At 44.1% G+C, this 14,832-nt stretch overlaps 1 protein-coding gene across 2 annotated transcripts in view; it reads left to right on the top strand.

The window, feature by feature from the left end:
* The first annotated feature begins 1,504 nt into the window (after positions 1-1,504).
* SCAMP1 (secretory carrier membrane protein 1) overlaps positions 1,505-14,832 on the top strand; it is a 58,101-nt gene continuing 44,773 nt past the window's right edge. Inside the window, exon 1 of one of the 2 annotated variants that reach the window (XM_040340773.1) lies at positions 1,505-1,759. In XM_040340773.1, the coding sequence (XP_040196707.1) occupies positions 1,685-1,759 (75 nt within the window). In that variant the 5' untranslated portion in view covers positions 1,505-1,684. The remainder of the gene's footprint in view (positions 1,760-14,832) is intronic. The other variant, XM_040340782.1, reaches the window with a different exon arrangement.

Genomic DNA, 14,832 nt, shown 5'->3' with positions numbered 1-14,832 from the left:
GCTTACCTGTAGGTGCAAAAAATATCTCTTACATGGTTTAGGAGATATTTGCAGAAAAGACTGCACCGATGCAACGGCGCAGGTGCACTGAGCGTGACATTAGTGAAACCGATCGTACCGTCACTGGCGGCTCCCGCGCACATGCGCAGGAGTGACGTCATTGCAGCTCCGGCCAATCTCAGTGCCTGAACCGCAATACCTGGAAGTCACTCAGGTATCATGGCGGTGGCGGAGGAGAGGAATTAGAGTCGCTTCAGTGGCTTCGATCTCAGGTAAGTAATTTTGAGGGATTACTTCCTCTTTAAAGCGGAGGTTCACCCTAAATTATAACTTTGGCTGTCTAAAACCACCAGCCATTGATAGTAACGATTCCGTATTTTTTTTTTAAATCGCCGTCCTTACCTTTGTACCCAAGCCTTTTGTGAGCTGTCACTCACTTTTCCCCGCGGGAGTGGGCGTGGATTTCAAATTCCCCCGACCAGCGCTATGTCTCCTGGGAGTGAGTCCTGAGAATCCCAGGAGACGAGCTGTGCTGAAATCCCGCGATATCTCGTGGGTCACGCGACTACGCCGGCCGTTGTGATGGCAACAGTGCAGTGTTGACGGCGACGCTCGCCGTCAACACTGCACATGCGCGGGATAGAGCGGTGAATGCTGGGACGTCAGCATTCACCGCATGCCGGAAGGAACAGCAGCTGGGCTTCACAGTGCCCACAGTGAAGATGGAAACGTCCATCACAGATTTTTAAAAGATCTTCTTTTCTGGCGATTAGTAAGGGAGCGGGCTAAAAGACTGGGACAGATGAGTGATAACTTTTAGGCTGCATTCACATCTAGGCGTACAAAATCCCAGCGTTTTGTCCCTCGAATTGCGGCGACAAATTGTGGCGTTTTGTACCGCGATTTGCGGCGACAAAACGCCGCGATTGTGAATGCAGCCTTGACCCCCTCTATGGAGATGGTTCCCATCTCCTATGCCGAACGCCGAAAGCCGCCTGAAAAAAAGGTCCGGGACTTTTTTTCAGGCGGCAGGCGTACGGCGTTCGGCGTGGAGATGTGAACCATCTCCATAGAGGTGCATGTTAAATCATCCCTCTGGCGTCTCGGGGCTGCTGCGGCGTCACACTACAGGCGACAAAACGCCTAGGTGTGAATGGGGGCTTACAAGGTAAGAGCGGCAGAAGCCATAAAAAAAACCCCCGCTTTAAGTGTTTTCTGGATCTGGAATCTCTGCAAGACAGTCTATGCTTCTTTGCTTTGTGGGTTGTTAATTTGATCTGGAAGAAATGTAATGGTTTAGGTTTCATGGGCACAATTAACACCTAAGGACCAATGCGTTCACTATAGAGCAGTGTAATCACTATACACCAGTTTATTCACTATAAAGCAGTGTGTTCACTATACAGCAGTGTCTTCACTATAGAGCGGGAGGGGGCCGGGCACACAGACAACGCAGACACATATACCGGTGCAGTATGAGGGGATAGATGGAGAGCTCGGACCGGAAGTGGATTCTCTCCGTAGTTCCAGCTCTCCAGGACCCCCTAGCTTTTCTCTGCACCGGTTACGTTTGCAGGCGGGTTGAGGCGGTGACGTCATATCCGGGGCGGCCATTTTTTTCCGGCTAGGGCTAGCGGTTCGTACGGGTGGGAGCCCGGCGAGCTGGCTGTGACCTGTCAGCATCATGTCCGACTTCGACAGCAACCCGTTCGCGGATCCCGACCTGAACAACCCGTTTAAGGTGAACCAGGGAGGAGGGGTGAGAATCCGCCCGGCGCTGCTTTGTATACCTCCATCCTTTACATCCCATACTGTATACACCCAACCTATACAATCCATACTGTATACACCCATCCTGTATGCATACCTGACGTATATGTTCCATCCTATACATTTCATACGGTACTGTATACACCCATCCTATACATTCCATACTGTGTACATACCTGACCTATACTATATACACCCATCCTATACATTCCATACTGTATACATACCTGACCTATACATTCCATACTGTGTACACCCATCCTATACATTCCATACTGTATACATACTTGACCTACACAATCCATACTGTATGCATACCTGACCTATATGTTCCATCCTATACATTTCATACGGTACTGTATACACCCATCCTATACATTCCATACTGTATGCATACCTGACCTATACATTCCATACTATATACACCATCCTACACATTCCATACTGTACTGTATACACCTGACCTATACATTCCATACTGTATACATACCTGACCTATACATTCCATACTGTACACACTCGTCCTATACATTCCATACTGTATACATACCTGACCTATACATTCCATACTGTGTACACCCATCCTATACATTCCATACTGTACTGTATACACCTGTCCTATACATTCCATACTGTACTGTATACACCCATCCTATACATTCCATACTGTATGCATACCTGACCTATACATTCCATACTATATACACCATCCTACACATTCCATACTGTACTGTATACACCTGACCTATACATTCCATACTGTATACATACCTGACCTATACATTCCATACTGTATACATACCTGACCTATACATTCCATACTGTATACATACCTGACCTATACATTCCATACTGTACACACTCGTCCTATACATTCCATACTGTATACATACCTGACCTATACATTCCATACTGTGTACACCCATCCTATACATTCCATACTGTACTGTATACACCTGTCCTATACATTCCATACTGTACTGTATACACCCATCCTATACATTCCATACTGTACTGTATACACCCATCCTATACATTCCATACTGTATACATACCTGTCCTATACATTTCATACTGTATACATACCTGACCTATACATTTCATACTGTATACATACCTGACCTATACATTCCATACTGTATATACACTCAACCTATATATTCTGTACTGTATATACCCCATCATATACATTCCACACTGTATACATACCCAATCTATATATTCCATACTGTACTGTATACACCCATCCTATACACCCAACCTATACATTCCATACTGTGCACCCATCCTATACATTCCATACTGTATACATACCTGACCTATACATTCCATACTGTGTACACCCAACCTATATATTCCACACTGTACTGTATATACCCCATCATTCCACACTGTATACATACCCGACCTATACATTCCATACTTTGTACTCTACACACCCAACCTATATATTTCATACTGTGTACTGTATACACCCATCATATACATTCCATACTGTGTTCTGTATGCCTCCATCCTATACATTTCATACTGTATACACCCAACATATATATTCTGTACTGTATACACCCAACCTATACACTAAATACAATATACTGTATATACAGCAAACCTATACATTCCATACGGGATACATGCCATACTGTATACACCCAACCTATATTATACCATGTTCTCTACACCTCCAGCCTATACATTGTATTTTGCCTACATACGCTCCATGTACTATACACACACACCTAGCCTTTACCCAGCTTATACATTATATACCATAATATATATAAAACCTATACATTCCATATTGTGTACTATAAATGTATATATCCAGTGTATACCATACATGGTACTGTACACATTCATGACCTATACATTCTATGCCATGTAATATGTATACATCCTGCCTAAACCTTCCATACCATGTACTTTATATACCATGTACTCTGCTTGCCTATCCTATATATTCCATGCAATGTGTGTGTGTGTGTGTGTGTGTATATATATATATATATATATATATATATATATATATATATATGTGTGTGTGTGTGTGTGTGTGTGTGTGTGTGTACATACACATACACATACACACACAGTAAAAAATGTCTCAGCATTGGTGTCACTATAATAAAGGAGGAATCTGGGTTGGGAAACTCTTTGAGGTATACCATATTGCTGTGCAGGTCCAGTGTTATCCCAAGGCCTGCATGGGGTGTGGCCTGAGACACTGAATTCCTTGGCATGAAGGATGCAGATGGTACAGTCTGGTGGCTCACCTGTATGTTGCAGTTCAGGGAGGGCCATAGCAGACTGTAGTGGATGGGAACAATGCTGCAGAGTGCGCAGTGGGGTCTCATCTGATGGATTTACCCTAATGAGTTCTGGTGCCAGGTCTCTGGCCTATACCACTTCCTCCTCCAAAAAGCAGTATCCACCCTTAGATATACGGAGGGCATATCACTCCACTGGGGACTGATTGGGGTCATTATAAAATGATTCTAGGTAATTGCAGTCACAGAATTACTCTGGGCACACTTGGGCCCGGTTTACACCTATGAGTTATTTGGTGCTTTTTGCATAAATGCACTACATTCCATTTAACATGGTTTCCTATCTGACACATTCATGTCTATACTGTTTTCAGCCACTGCCTTTTTTGGAAGGCGTCAGGGGCTTTTTTTAAACGCAAAACTGTGCTTTTTGGTTCAATAGACTTCAGTGGAGAAGATGCAAAAAAAGCATGTAGTGCGTTTTTGATGCATTTTGTATTTTTTAATCTGCCCAACAACGAATTAACCCCCAAAAAAAGCATGAACGCATTAAATTGTGTTTAAAAAAAAAAAAGGTGATTAAGGCCAGTGGAAATTGCAGCAGCAGTTAAAGGGGTTGTAAAGCTTTGTGTTTTTTTTCACCTTAATGCATCAAGGTGAAAAAACACCCTCCAGCCCTACTGGACAGCATTGAAAATTTAAGCTAATGCGAAAGAAATCGACCAACCAGTTTAAAGAATAGTTTTTCTTTCACTGGCCTGAGTAAGCAATACAAGTCAGACATAATCGGCAGGGGCCCCAAAGTGGCTTTGGCTCTGAGGAAGAGGGTTCTCCCTTGAAACGCGTTAGCTGCTTGCGATGTCGTCGGGTCCCTTTCAAAACCCCAGTCCAGGTTGCAGGTGTCTACAGAAACCGTTCCATTTGCTAATGTACTGATGAGCACTCTTTTTAAAGTGGAGGTTCACCCGAAAAGTAAATTTTTAACCTTAGATTGATGCTCATTTTGTCAAGGGAAATCTGGTAGTTTTTTTTAAAATCGAAGCAGTACTTACCGTTTTAGAGAGCGATCTTCTCCGCCGCTTCCGGGTATGGGCTGCGGGACTGCGCGTTCCTATTTGATTGACAGGTTTCCGACGGTCACATCTATCGCATCATGATTTTCCGAAAGTAGCCGAACGTCGGTGGGCAGGCGCCGTATAGAGCCGCACCGACGTTCGGTTTCTTTCGGCTACTCGTGACGCGATGTACGCGACCGTCAGAAGATAGTCTCTGCCAATGTGATTATTTATGTGCATTTTTTCCATGTGTTTCTTAATACACCGTAATGTAAAAAATCCAATGAACCTGGAAAGGTGGTATGAGATCAACCTAACATAGGGAAAATGGGGGGCTTGTGCGATGCAGCTGGAGATCGCCACTTAAATTTGGGGGGCTGTCCCAATAAATCAGACTGTTGGTGTACATTGTACTGCAATTTCATTTGGGAGATTGCCCTGGAGGAACATTAGAATGGTGCTGTGGTCAGGAATGATTCATGGCTTTAGTATGTAATATTGATCAGAGGTGGATAAAGGCTGGGAACTGTGTACTCTGCCAGATATACTGATCACTTGTAATAATAATAATAATCACTTTCATGTTTGTTATTATCTGTGTGGTAATACTAAACGCACACAATCGTGAAGGGTTGCCTGTAAGTATTCATAGGTATAAAAGTGAAGGTGGTGTCATTCAAAATGCAAATACAAGTCATTGTAGATTATCTTTGCACAGTGGAAACGTTATGCAATAAAATGGCAACATCTGCACATGATGTTATTAAAGCAAAGCTATGCTCACTGAAAACCTAACTACATTTGAATAAGCTAGAGTCAAGTACAGGGAGACATGACGGCAATGAGGTCTGGGCGCCCCCAAGACCAAGTCTCAAACATTGCACCTTTATCCTGTTTGTTTGCTAATCTGCGACACAAGTTGGTTTGAAGTCTGTAGAAGTCAGCATGACATGTACAACCCCCCCCCTACCAGGAATTCCATGAGGCTGGGTTCACACTAGTGCAAATTGGATGCGGGTTCCCCACAGGAGAAGTATGGCCGAAAGAGCTTTGGCCCTCCAACTCCTAATCCCCCATTTACAAATTGTTTATAACAGCAATTTGCAGCTAGCAGTTTAAGGATAACAGTACAGAAGTTGAAAATTGCTCTTCTTCAGCAATTGGAGAAACATTACATAGAAATGCATTAGGAGCAACTGTCGCCAGTGATTTTGGCACCAACACAAAAACTGTTTTTAATTTTCAATCTCATATAAAATTATTAAAAGCTTCTCTATGAGCCCTCATGCGTCTGGGTGTTTGTACTGTTAGGAACCCCATCCAGCCACAGCAGCTGTGTGCTTCTCAAATCTTGACAGGCTGCTGGCAGTGGTGCTGGATGGCACACCTGTACCCTCCACACAGTTAAATGTCAAAGCCCCAAGTACCAGGGCTAAACACCCAGAGTGAATGGGCTTTTAAGTGGTAAATCTGATTCATGAAATTTGAGCTGGGCACATACAGTATATCTGCAATGTTTTCTTATCTTTTTTTTTTAAGCCCTAAGTCCCGTTTCTTTCTCCTGCTCCATTCTTCGGTTAGCATGATGGCTTCTGACAAGTTTTCCAACAACTGAAATAAAACCAGGCTGAATTTTGTGTCAGGGTGGGTGCTATAAATAGATTAGCAGAGAGCTGGTCTATGCATAGCAAGTTTCTGCCTATGTGGAGGGGGGAGGTGTGCCTTTCCTCCAATCAGCTGTCTCGGTGTATGACAAGAATCCACACCACCAGGTGAATCGGGAAGAGAGAATAGAACAGGACGTGCACTTTCTAAACAGTATATAAAGCTGATGACAGCATATATACATGTAAAACGTATGTAGAAGGATTTGTTTAATCTCTATGTATCATCTGAGGCTGTTCACTACACTGAGTATATGTCCGGGTACACCCAGATGCCTGAGCGAAAGCTGTCCCCGTCTCTCAGCACGCTCCTGAGTGCCTGAGCCAGCCACTCCTGTCCCCTGCACAGCCCTGTACTCCAGTGTGCGCTGGAGGGTCAGAGCAGGTGACTAACAGTCACTGGCTTTCTGCTCACTGAAGACCGAGAACTGAGTGATCAGTGGTCTTTGCTCAGTCTTGGAGGCAGTGCAGTGGTTTGGCACAGAGCAACCCCGTTCTTCCTCTTAAGTCCCCCATTAGCAGTCCCGGCTCCTCACCCCCTGGTAAGTGTCCCCATAGCAAGCTGCTTGCCATGGTGGTACTCCTGCATCCTTAAGACCCACAAAGCATGACTAAGCCCCACCACCTGCTCCCCCCTCATTGGCTGTGCCATCGGCTCCCTCTGCTGTGTCTGAGCCAATAAGGATGCAGAGAGCTGGGAGAGCAGCTGCTCTTGTGCACATAGTTGGATCGACATGGGACTTTAAGTATAAGCGGGGGCTGAAGCTGCATACTGAAGGATGAATAGAACGCATGAAGGTAAAAACCTTCAGCATTTAGAATCACTTTAAGGTAGGAAATGTTATTCCTTAAGAACCACTTTAACTAGATAAGGTTTAAAAAGGAACAAAAAAATGCCCAAAAAATGGGCAGACTTCATGGACCACTTGGACTTTTATTCTATTTCTGTTTCTACTTTGTCACAAGAGGCCTCATAACCTTATGCATAAACATACAGTATATCCTTTTAGGTTACCCACACAGCCCTTTCTATAGGCCGTATAAAGGAATAGACTTTGTCAGGGTTCAACGAATCCCGGGCGCCAGGTCGACATTGCGACTAGAATTCGCGACCTGGGGCATCCTGTGTATCCGTGCACCCCCGCTGCGCGATCGTGTCAGGTAATTTAGGCCGTGGCTTTGTGGCCTTCTGCAGACTTATGCTTTCTTTCTGTGATCTAGCGCCATCTTGTGGTGGCCGTTGGTATGACATTGACAACCAGCTATTCTAATGGCAGTGAAAACGGACAGGGAAAGCACCATCTCTTTCCCTCTAATTGGAACCCCCAAACATTATATATATATTTTTTATTCTAACACCATAGAGAATAAAATAATGGTCGTTGCAATACTTTCTGTCACACCGTATTTTCTCAGCGGTCTTAAAAGCGCACTTTTTGGGAAAAATATACTTTTTTTTTTTTTTTTTTCTTAATCAAAAAATACGACAGTTAAGTTAGCCCAATTTTTTTTTTTTTTAATTGTGAAAGATAATATTACGCCAAGTAAATTGATACCGAACATATCACGCTTCAAAATTGCGTCCGCTTGTGGAATGGCGACAAACTTTTACCCTTTAAAATCTCCATAGGCGACATTTAAAAAATTCTACAGGTTGCATGTTTTGAGTTACAGAGGAGGTCTAGGGCTAGAATTATTGCTCTCGCTCTACCAATCGCTGCAATACCTCACATGTGTGGTTTGAACACCGCTTTCATATGCGGGCACTACTCACGTATGCGTTTGCTTCTGCGCGTGAGTTTGGCAGGACGGGGTGCGTTCCTGGCTCCTAATTTTTTTTAGCTGGCTCCTAGATTCCAAGCAAATTTGTCAAGCCCTGGTCTTTGTGTTGATGGGAGCATAGTTATATCTCTATCCATTATCCCATAAAACAATGCCTGTGTGACCAACTGACAGGCCCAGGCATTGGCACATGTAGGTGAGGGATCGGAATGCTTCATTTCCTTTTCAAAAAGCTGCTTTACACATAAGCTCTATTGAGGAGCTTTGTAATGATGCACACTTATATTAAAGTTCTGCCCTATCACCCAGTGGTGCATATTCTTCTGTTAGAATTTTCTTTTAGGAAAGACTACGTTGGAAAAGCAGGTTATTTAAAAAATTAATTGGGAGTAATATTGTTTTAATTGTATACAGTGTGCGCATCCTAAACACAGCATTTTTTTACTTTCCATATTTTTATTGGTATTTAACCACTTCAGCCCCAGAAGAATTTACCCCCTTCCTGCCCAGGCGAAATTTCAGCTTCCGGCACTGCGTCGCTTTAACTGACAATTGCACGGTCGTGCGACGTGGCTCCCAAACAAAATTGACGTCCCTTTTTTTTTTTTTTTTTCTCTCCACAAATAGAGCTTTCTTTTGGTGGTATTTAATCGCCTGTGCGGTTTTTATTTTTTGTGCTATAAACAAAAAAAGAGCACAATATTTTTTTCTTTTTGCTATTATAAATATCCCAGTTAAAAATAAAATAATTTTTCTCAGTTTAGGCCGATACGTATTCTTCTACATATTTTTGGTAAAAAAAAAACCGCGATAAGCGTATAGTGACTGGTTTGCGCAAAAGTTATAGCGTCTACAAAATATGGGACATAATTATGAATTTTTTATTGGGACTACGACATTATGGCGGACTCGGGAAAAGAAATAAAGTTTACCGCTCAGAGGTCCCAGAGAACTGCAAAGTGGAGTCCAAACACATGGGTGCAGGCACTGCAATAGTATGCAAAAATGTATAAGAAAGAACCGGGACGGCCGCACTCCAAAAATAAAAATGTTTGTTCCTTTCAATAAAAACTGGTCACAACGTGGATGTGTCACAGCAAAAAATCAGGAAAAAGGGCTAACGCGTTTCACACTCTCAAACAGTGCTTATTCATAGCTTAGCTATTAAAAGGAACACAATTTTTATTTTTGGAGTGCGGCCGTCCCGGTTCTTTCTTATACATTTTTGCATTATGGCGAACTCATCGGACACTTGACACATTTTTGGGACCATTCACATTTATACAGTGAACAGTGCTATAAATATTAAAAAAAATAGAAAAGTGGAAGCTGCGTTGCATTTTTTCTATTTGCTATTTATGTTTATATCTGACATATTAGCTGTAGCAGCATTTTATTAATTTATTTCTATATTGTGATTCACTGTTCATGTACATTCAGACGTGCGCAGTAATTTTTCCAACCATTTAGTGCTATAAATCTGCACTGATAACTGTATAAATGTGACTGGCAGGGAAGGGGTTAACACTAGGGGGCGAGGAAGGGGTTAAATGTGTAGCCTAGTTAGTGTTCTAACTGTGAGGGAGGGGACTGACTGGGGGAGGGGAGCGATCTGTGTCCCTATGTACAAGGGACACAGCATCGGTCTCCTCTCCCTGACAGGACGTGGAGCTCTGTTTACACACAGAGAGCTCCACGTCCCTGCTCAGTTACTTTGCAATCGCAGGTGCCCGGCGGCTATCGCAGCCACCAGGCACGCGCACCGTGTTCCCAGTAAAGCGGCGCGTGCGCCCCCTATCGGCTTTAAAAGACGAGGACATCATATGACGTCCTGTCGGAACAACTGAGCTACTATGCCGCCGTCAATTGACAGCGGCTGGTAGATAAGTGGTTAAAAAGGCAGAAAAAGCAATAGCACAATATTGCTCATATATCAAAGGTACAATAAAGAGGTAGGCTGGCTCAGATATCAAAGTATATATCGTAAACAGGGAGGGTGTAATAAGAGTGGTCAAGTAGGCAGGAGCCTTCAAGGACCACAGAACCCTGAGCCGGTCCACCCCTCAATAGCAAGAGTAACCATTACAGAAACCACTCCCTCTATAGCGCTTGGCATCTCGTAATGTATACGGCAGATAATATCTGCAATGATTGCAAACTTATTAAATGGCAATTACAATATGCAAACTCATTTAACCACTTCCCGACCGCCTTATGACTATATACGGCGGCACTTTAAAGATGGATATCTCCGTAACGGCAGCAGCTGCTGCCAAAACCGAGATATCCATCTTTAGTGTGAGCGGTCCTGTAAAAGATAACGGTGGTCTCTGCGGCGGATTCGCCGCGAGATCACCATTATTGGCGGCGGGAGAGGGCCCCCCTCCCGCCGCTCTCCCGCGCCCTCCGCCGCTTACCGGAGCCATCGGTAGCGGCAGAGGCAATCGGGTCCTTCAGCCTGCTGTGTGGGGATGCGAGTGAGGGCAAGATGGCCCCCACCCGTCCCCATAGCATTGCTGGGCGGAAGTGACGTCAAAACGTCAGTTTCTCCCATGCGTCTTAAAGGCAAATTTTTTTGTTGTCATTTTTTTTTAAATTACACAATTTCCATTTTTTTTTTTTTTTTTTGCATTTAAGTCTAAATATGAGATCTGAAGTCATTTTGACCCCAGATCTCATATTTAAGAGGACCTGTCATGTTTTTTTCTATTACAAGGGATGTTTACATTCCTTGTAATAGGAATAAAAGTGATACATTTTTTTTTTTCCAGTGTAAAAAATAATAAAATAAATAATTAAAAAAAAACATTTTTTAAAGCGCCCCGTCGAGCTCGCGCGCAGAAGCGAACGCATACGTGAGTAGCGTCCGCATATGAAAACGGTGTTCAAACCACACAAGTGAGGTATCGCCGCGATCGTTAGACCGAGAGCAATAATTCTAGCCCTAGACCTCCTCTGTAGCTCAAAAAATGCAACCTATAGAATTTTTTAAACGTCGTCTATCAAGATTTTTAAGGGTAAAATTTTGATGCCACGAGCGGGCGCAATTTTGAAGCGTAATATTTATTGCTGTCTTATTTTTTAATTCAAAAAAGTGATTTTTTTTCCAAAAAAAGTGCGCTTGTAAGACCGCTGCGCAAATATGGTGTGACAAAAAGTATTGCAATGATTGCCATTTTTATTCTCTAGGGTTTTAGAAAAAAAATATATATAATGTTTGGGGGTTTTAAGTAATTTTCGAGCAAAAAAAAATGTTTTGGTCTTGTAAACACCAAATCTGAAAAACACCCAAGGTACCGAAGTGGTTAAAAAGGGTAAGTTCACCTTCTGGAGCATGTCACATGCTACACCCATATTTAGGGTGTAGCATAGTCCAGACTTGCCCCCCTGCACCCCTTTTATATTGGGGCATATTGGGAGGTGTGGCTATCCTACAGGTGGGAGTTTTTAAAGGTGAAAAGTTTTTGTGAACAGCACAACGATTTATCATCTACTGGGGCAAGTAAGACGGCCTATAGGTTTTATTGCAAAAGGTAAACCAATCCAATCCTTTTAAAAAAAACTTGAGAGCAGCCATTATTATTTATGTAGCTATAAATGCACATTTTTGTTTGTCAGGTGTGATTATTATACAGGATTTATGATGTGACAAGTACTCCAAAAGATGCTGGAATATTGTGACGTTTACCAAAACTTTGTATATTGTCCGTATTGGTAAAGCAGTTTATGCACAGTGTAATATTACATTTAATAATATTTATACTTTTAATATAATAGTCATGTAACATCTTTTTCCATCTCCTATAAAAAAAACATTCATTCAGTGGTTGTTTCAGCTGTACAGCTGCGTTCTCCGGTGTGTATCACCTTAGCAGTACTATCTCTGGTTACACTCGGGCCTGTCTTCAGACATTATTAATGTATGCTCTTTGTGTATGCAGAATCCAAGTCTTGTGGTTGTGGGTTACTTGTATCTCATCTTGCAGCAGCTTTCGTTTAGTGTGTATGTATGTGTGTATGTATGTATGTGTCATATAAATATATATATTGTGTGTGTGTGTGTGTGTGTGTGTGTAATATATGGAAGATGGATACATATCTCACAAAAGTAAGTGCACCCTCAGTCTTCCCTGTGAACGATCGGCAGGTCGCGGCTGCCATCGCGACCACTGGGCCTGCTGATTGGCCCCGCTTTGTCCAATCACAGCGGGAGCGGCGCGCGCTCTCTATTTAGTGTGCACTAAATCACGTGGAGGTACGTGGTTTTTGCGCACCAGGGCTTCCCTGCTGCAGTAAACGTACGTGGGACGGTCCGGAAGCGGTTAAAGATCAAAATAATTGCTGTAATAGCTGCCCTTCCAGCCCCTGAAGTTACCCCTGCCTATTGAAATCAGTGGGCAGCCCCTCGCCAGTGATGCTTTGTGGGTGCCTTTAACCCTTTATTTGGCTGCTAGAGGGGGTTAAAAGCACCCTGCTAGCGGCCGAAAACACGCGGCCATTCTGTGTGTGAAAGGGCTCTTAAGCATGCATCGCTCCGGTAAAACTCCTTGAAGCAATAGCGGTCAGTGTGTTTTTCTTTTTTTCTTTTTTTTATTTTTATTTTTTTACTGATACTTCTAAAAAAGTGAATATCAGCAGCTGATATTCAACCGCACCGATAATCGGTCGATCCTTAAAGCGGTAGTTCACCCTCCTTTCCATCATTAGACCATTAAATTCGGCATCGTAGCGCGAGCTACGGTATGCCGGTCTTAAATTTTTAATCCCCGTACTCACTGTGGTATCGATGATTGAAGAATCCGACTCCCGCGGGGAATAGGCGTGCCAATGGAGAGGGAGGATGATTGACGGCCGGCTCTGGCACGTCACGCTCCCCGAAGACAGCCGGAGTAGGTCTCGGCTATTCACGACGCCTGCGCACAGGCTATGCGCAGGCGCCGTGAATAGCCAAGCCTATTTCGGCTATTTCCGGAGAAGCGTGACGTGCCAGGGCCGGCCGTCAATCACCTTCTCTCACCATAGGAACGCCCATTCCCCGGATTCTTCAATCATCGATAGCACAGTGAGTACGGGCATAAAAAATGTAAGACCGGCATACCGTAGCTCGCGCTACGATGCCGAATTTAATGGTCTAATAAAAAAAAACTTTTTTTTTTTTTTTTTTTAACAGGGTGAACCCCCGCTTTAACCACTTCCCGCCCGGCCTATGGCCGATTTACGTCCGGGAAGTGGTTATGAAATCCTGACAGGACGTTCCAGAACGTCCTGCAGGATTTCATGTCGCGCGCGCCCGTGGGGGCGCGCATCGCGGCGATCGGTGATGCGGGGTGTCAGTCTGACACCCTGCATCTCCGATCTCGGTAAAGAGCCTCCGGCGGAGACTCTTTACCACGTGATCAGCCGTGTCCAATCACGGCTGATCACGATGTAAACAGGAAGAGCCGTCGATGGCTCTTCCTCACTCACGTCTGACAGACGCGAGTAGAGGAGAGCCGATCGGCGGCTCTCCTGACGGGGGGTTCGCGCTGATTGTTTATCAGCGCAGCCCCCCCTCGGATCGCCACACTGGACCACCAGGGATGCCCACCCTGGACCACCAGGGTGGGCAAAAAAAAAACTTAAAAAAAAAAGCATTAAAAAAAAAAAGATGCCAATCAGTGCCCACAAATGGGCACTGACTGGCAACCTGCCAAAATCAGTGCTGCCACCCCAGTGTCCATCAGTGCCACCCCTCAGTGCCACCCCACAGTGCCCATCAGTGCCACCCCACAGTGCCCATCAGTGCCGCCCATCAGTGCCGCCCATCAGTGCCGCCCATCAGTGCCGCCCATCAGTGCCGCCCATCAGTGCCGCCCATCAGTGCCGCCCATCAGTGCCGCCCCACGTGTGCCCATCTGTGCCGCCCCACGTGTGCCCATCTGTGCCGCCCCACGTGTGCCGCCCCACGTGTGCCGCCATATCAGTGCCCGTAATTGAAAGAGAAAACTTATTTACAAAAAAAATTAACAGAAAAAAATAAAAACGTATTTTTTTTTCCAAATTTTCAGTCTTTTTTTAGTTGTTGCGCAAAAAAAAAATCGCAGAGGTGATCAAATACCACCAAAAGAAAGCTCTATTTGTGGGGGGAAAAAAGGACGCCAATTTTGTTTGGGTACAGTGTAGCACGACCGCGCAATTGCCATTCAAAGTGCGACAGTGCTGAAAGCTGAAAATTGGCTTGGGCGGGAAGCTGCGTAAGTGCCTGGTATGGAAGTGGTTAAATTTATCCCAAAGGCTACTCCCACCTCTTTGTTG

The sequence above is a fragment of the Rana temporaria genome, chromosome 1 (genome assembly GCF_905171775.1).
Source record: "Rana temporaria chromosome 1, aRanTem1.1, whole genome shotgun sequence".
In the NCBI taxonomy this organism is placed as follows: Eukaryota; Metazoa; Chordata; class Amphibia; order Anura; family Ranidae; genus Rana; species Rana temporaria.
Note: the sequence above shows the minus strand (reverse complement) of the source record. Positions and strands in the feature narration are given on the sequence as shown.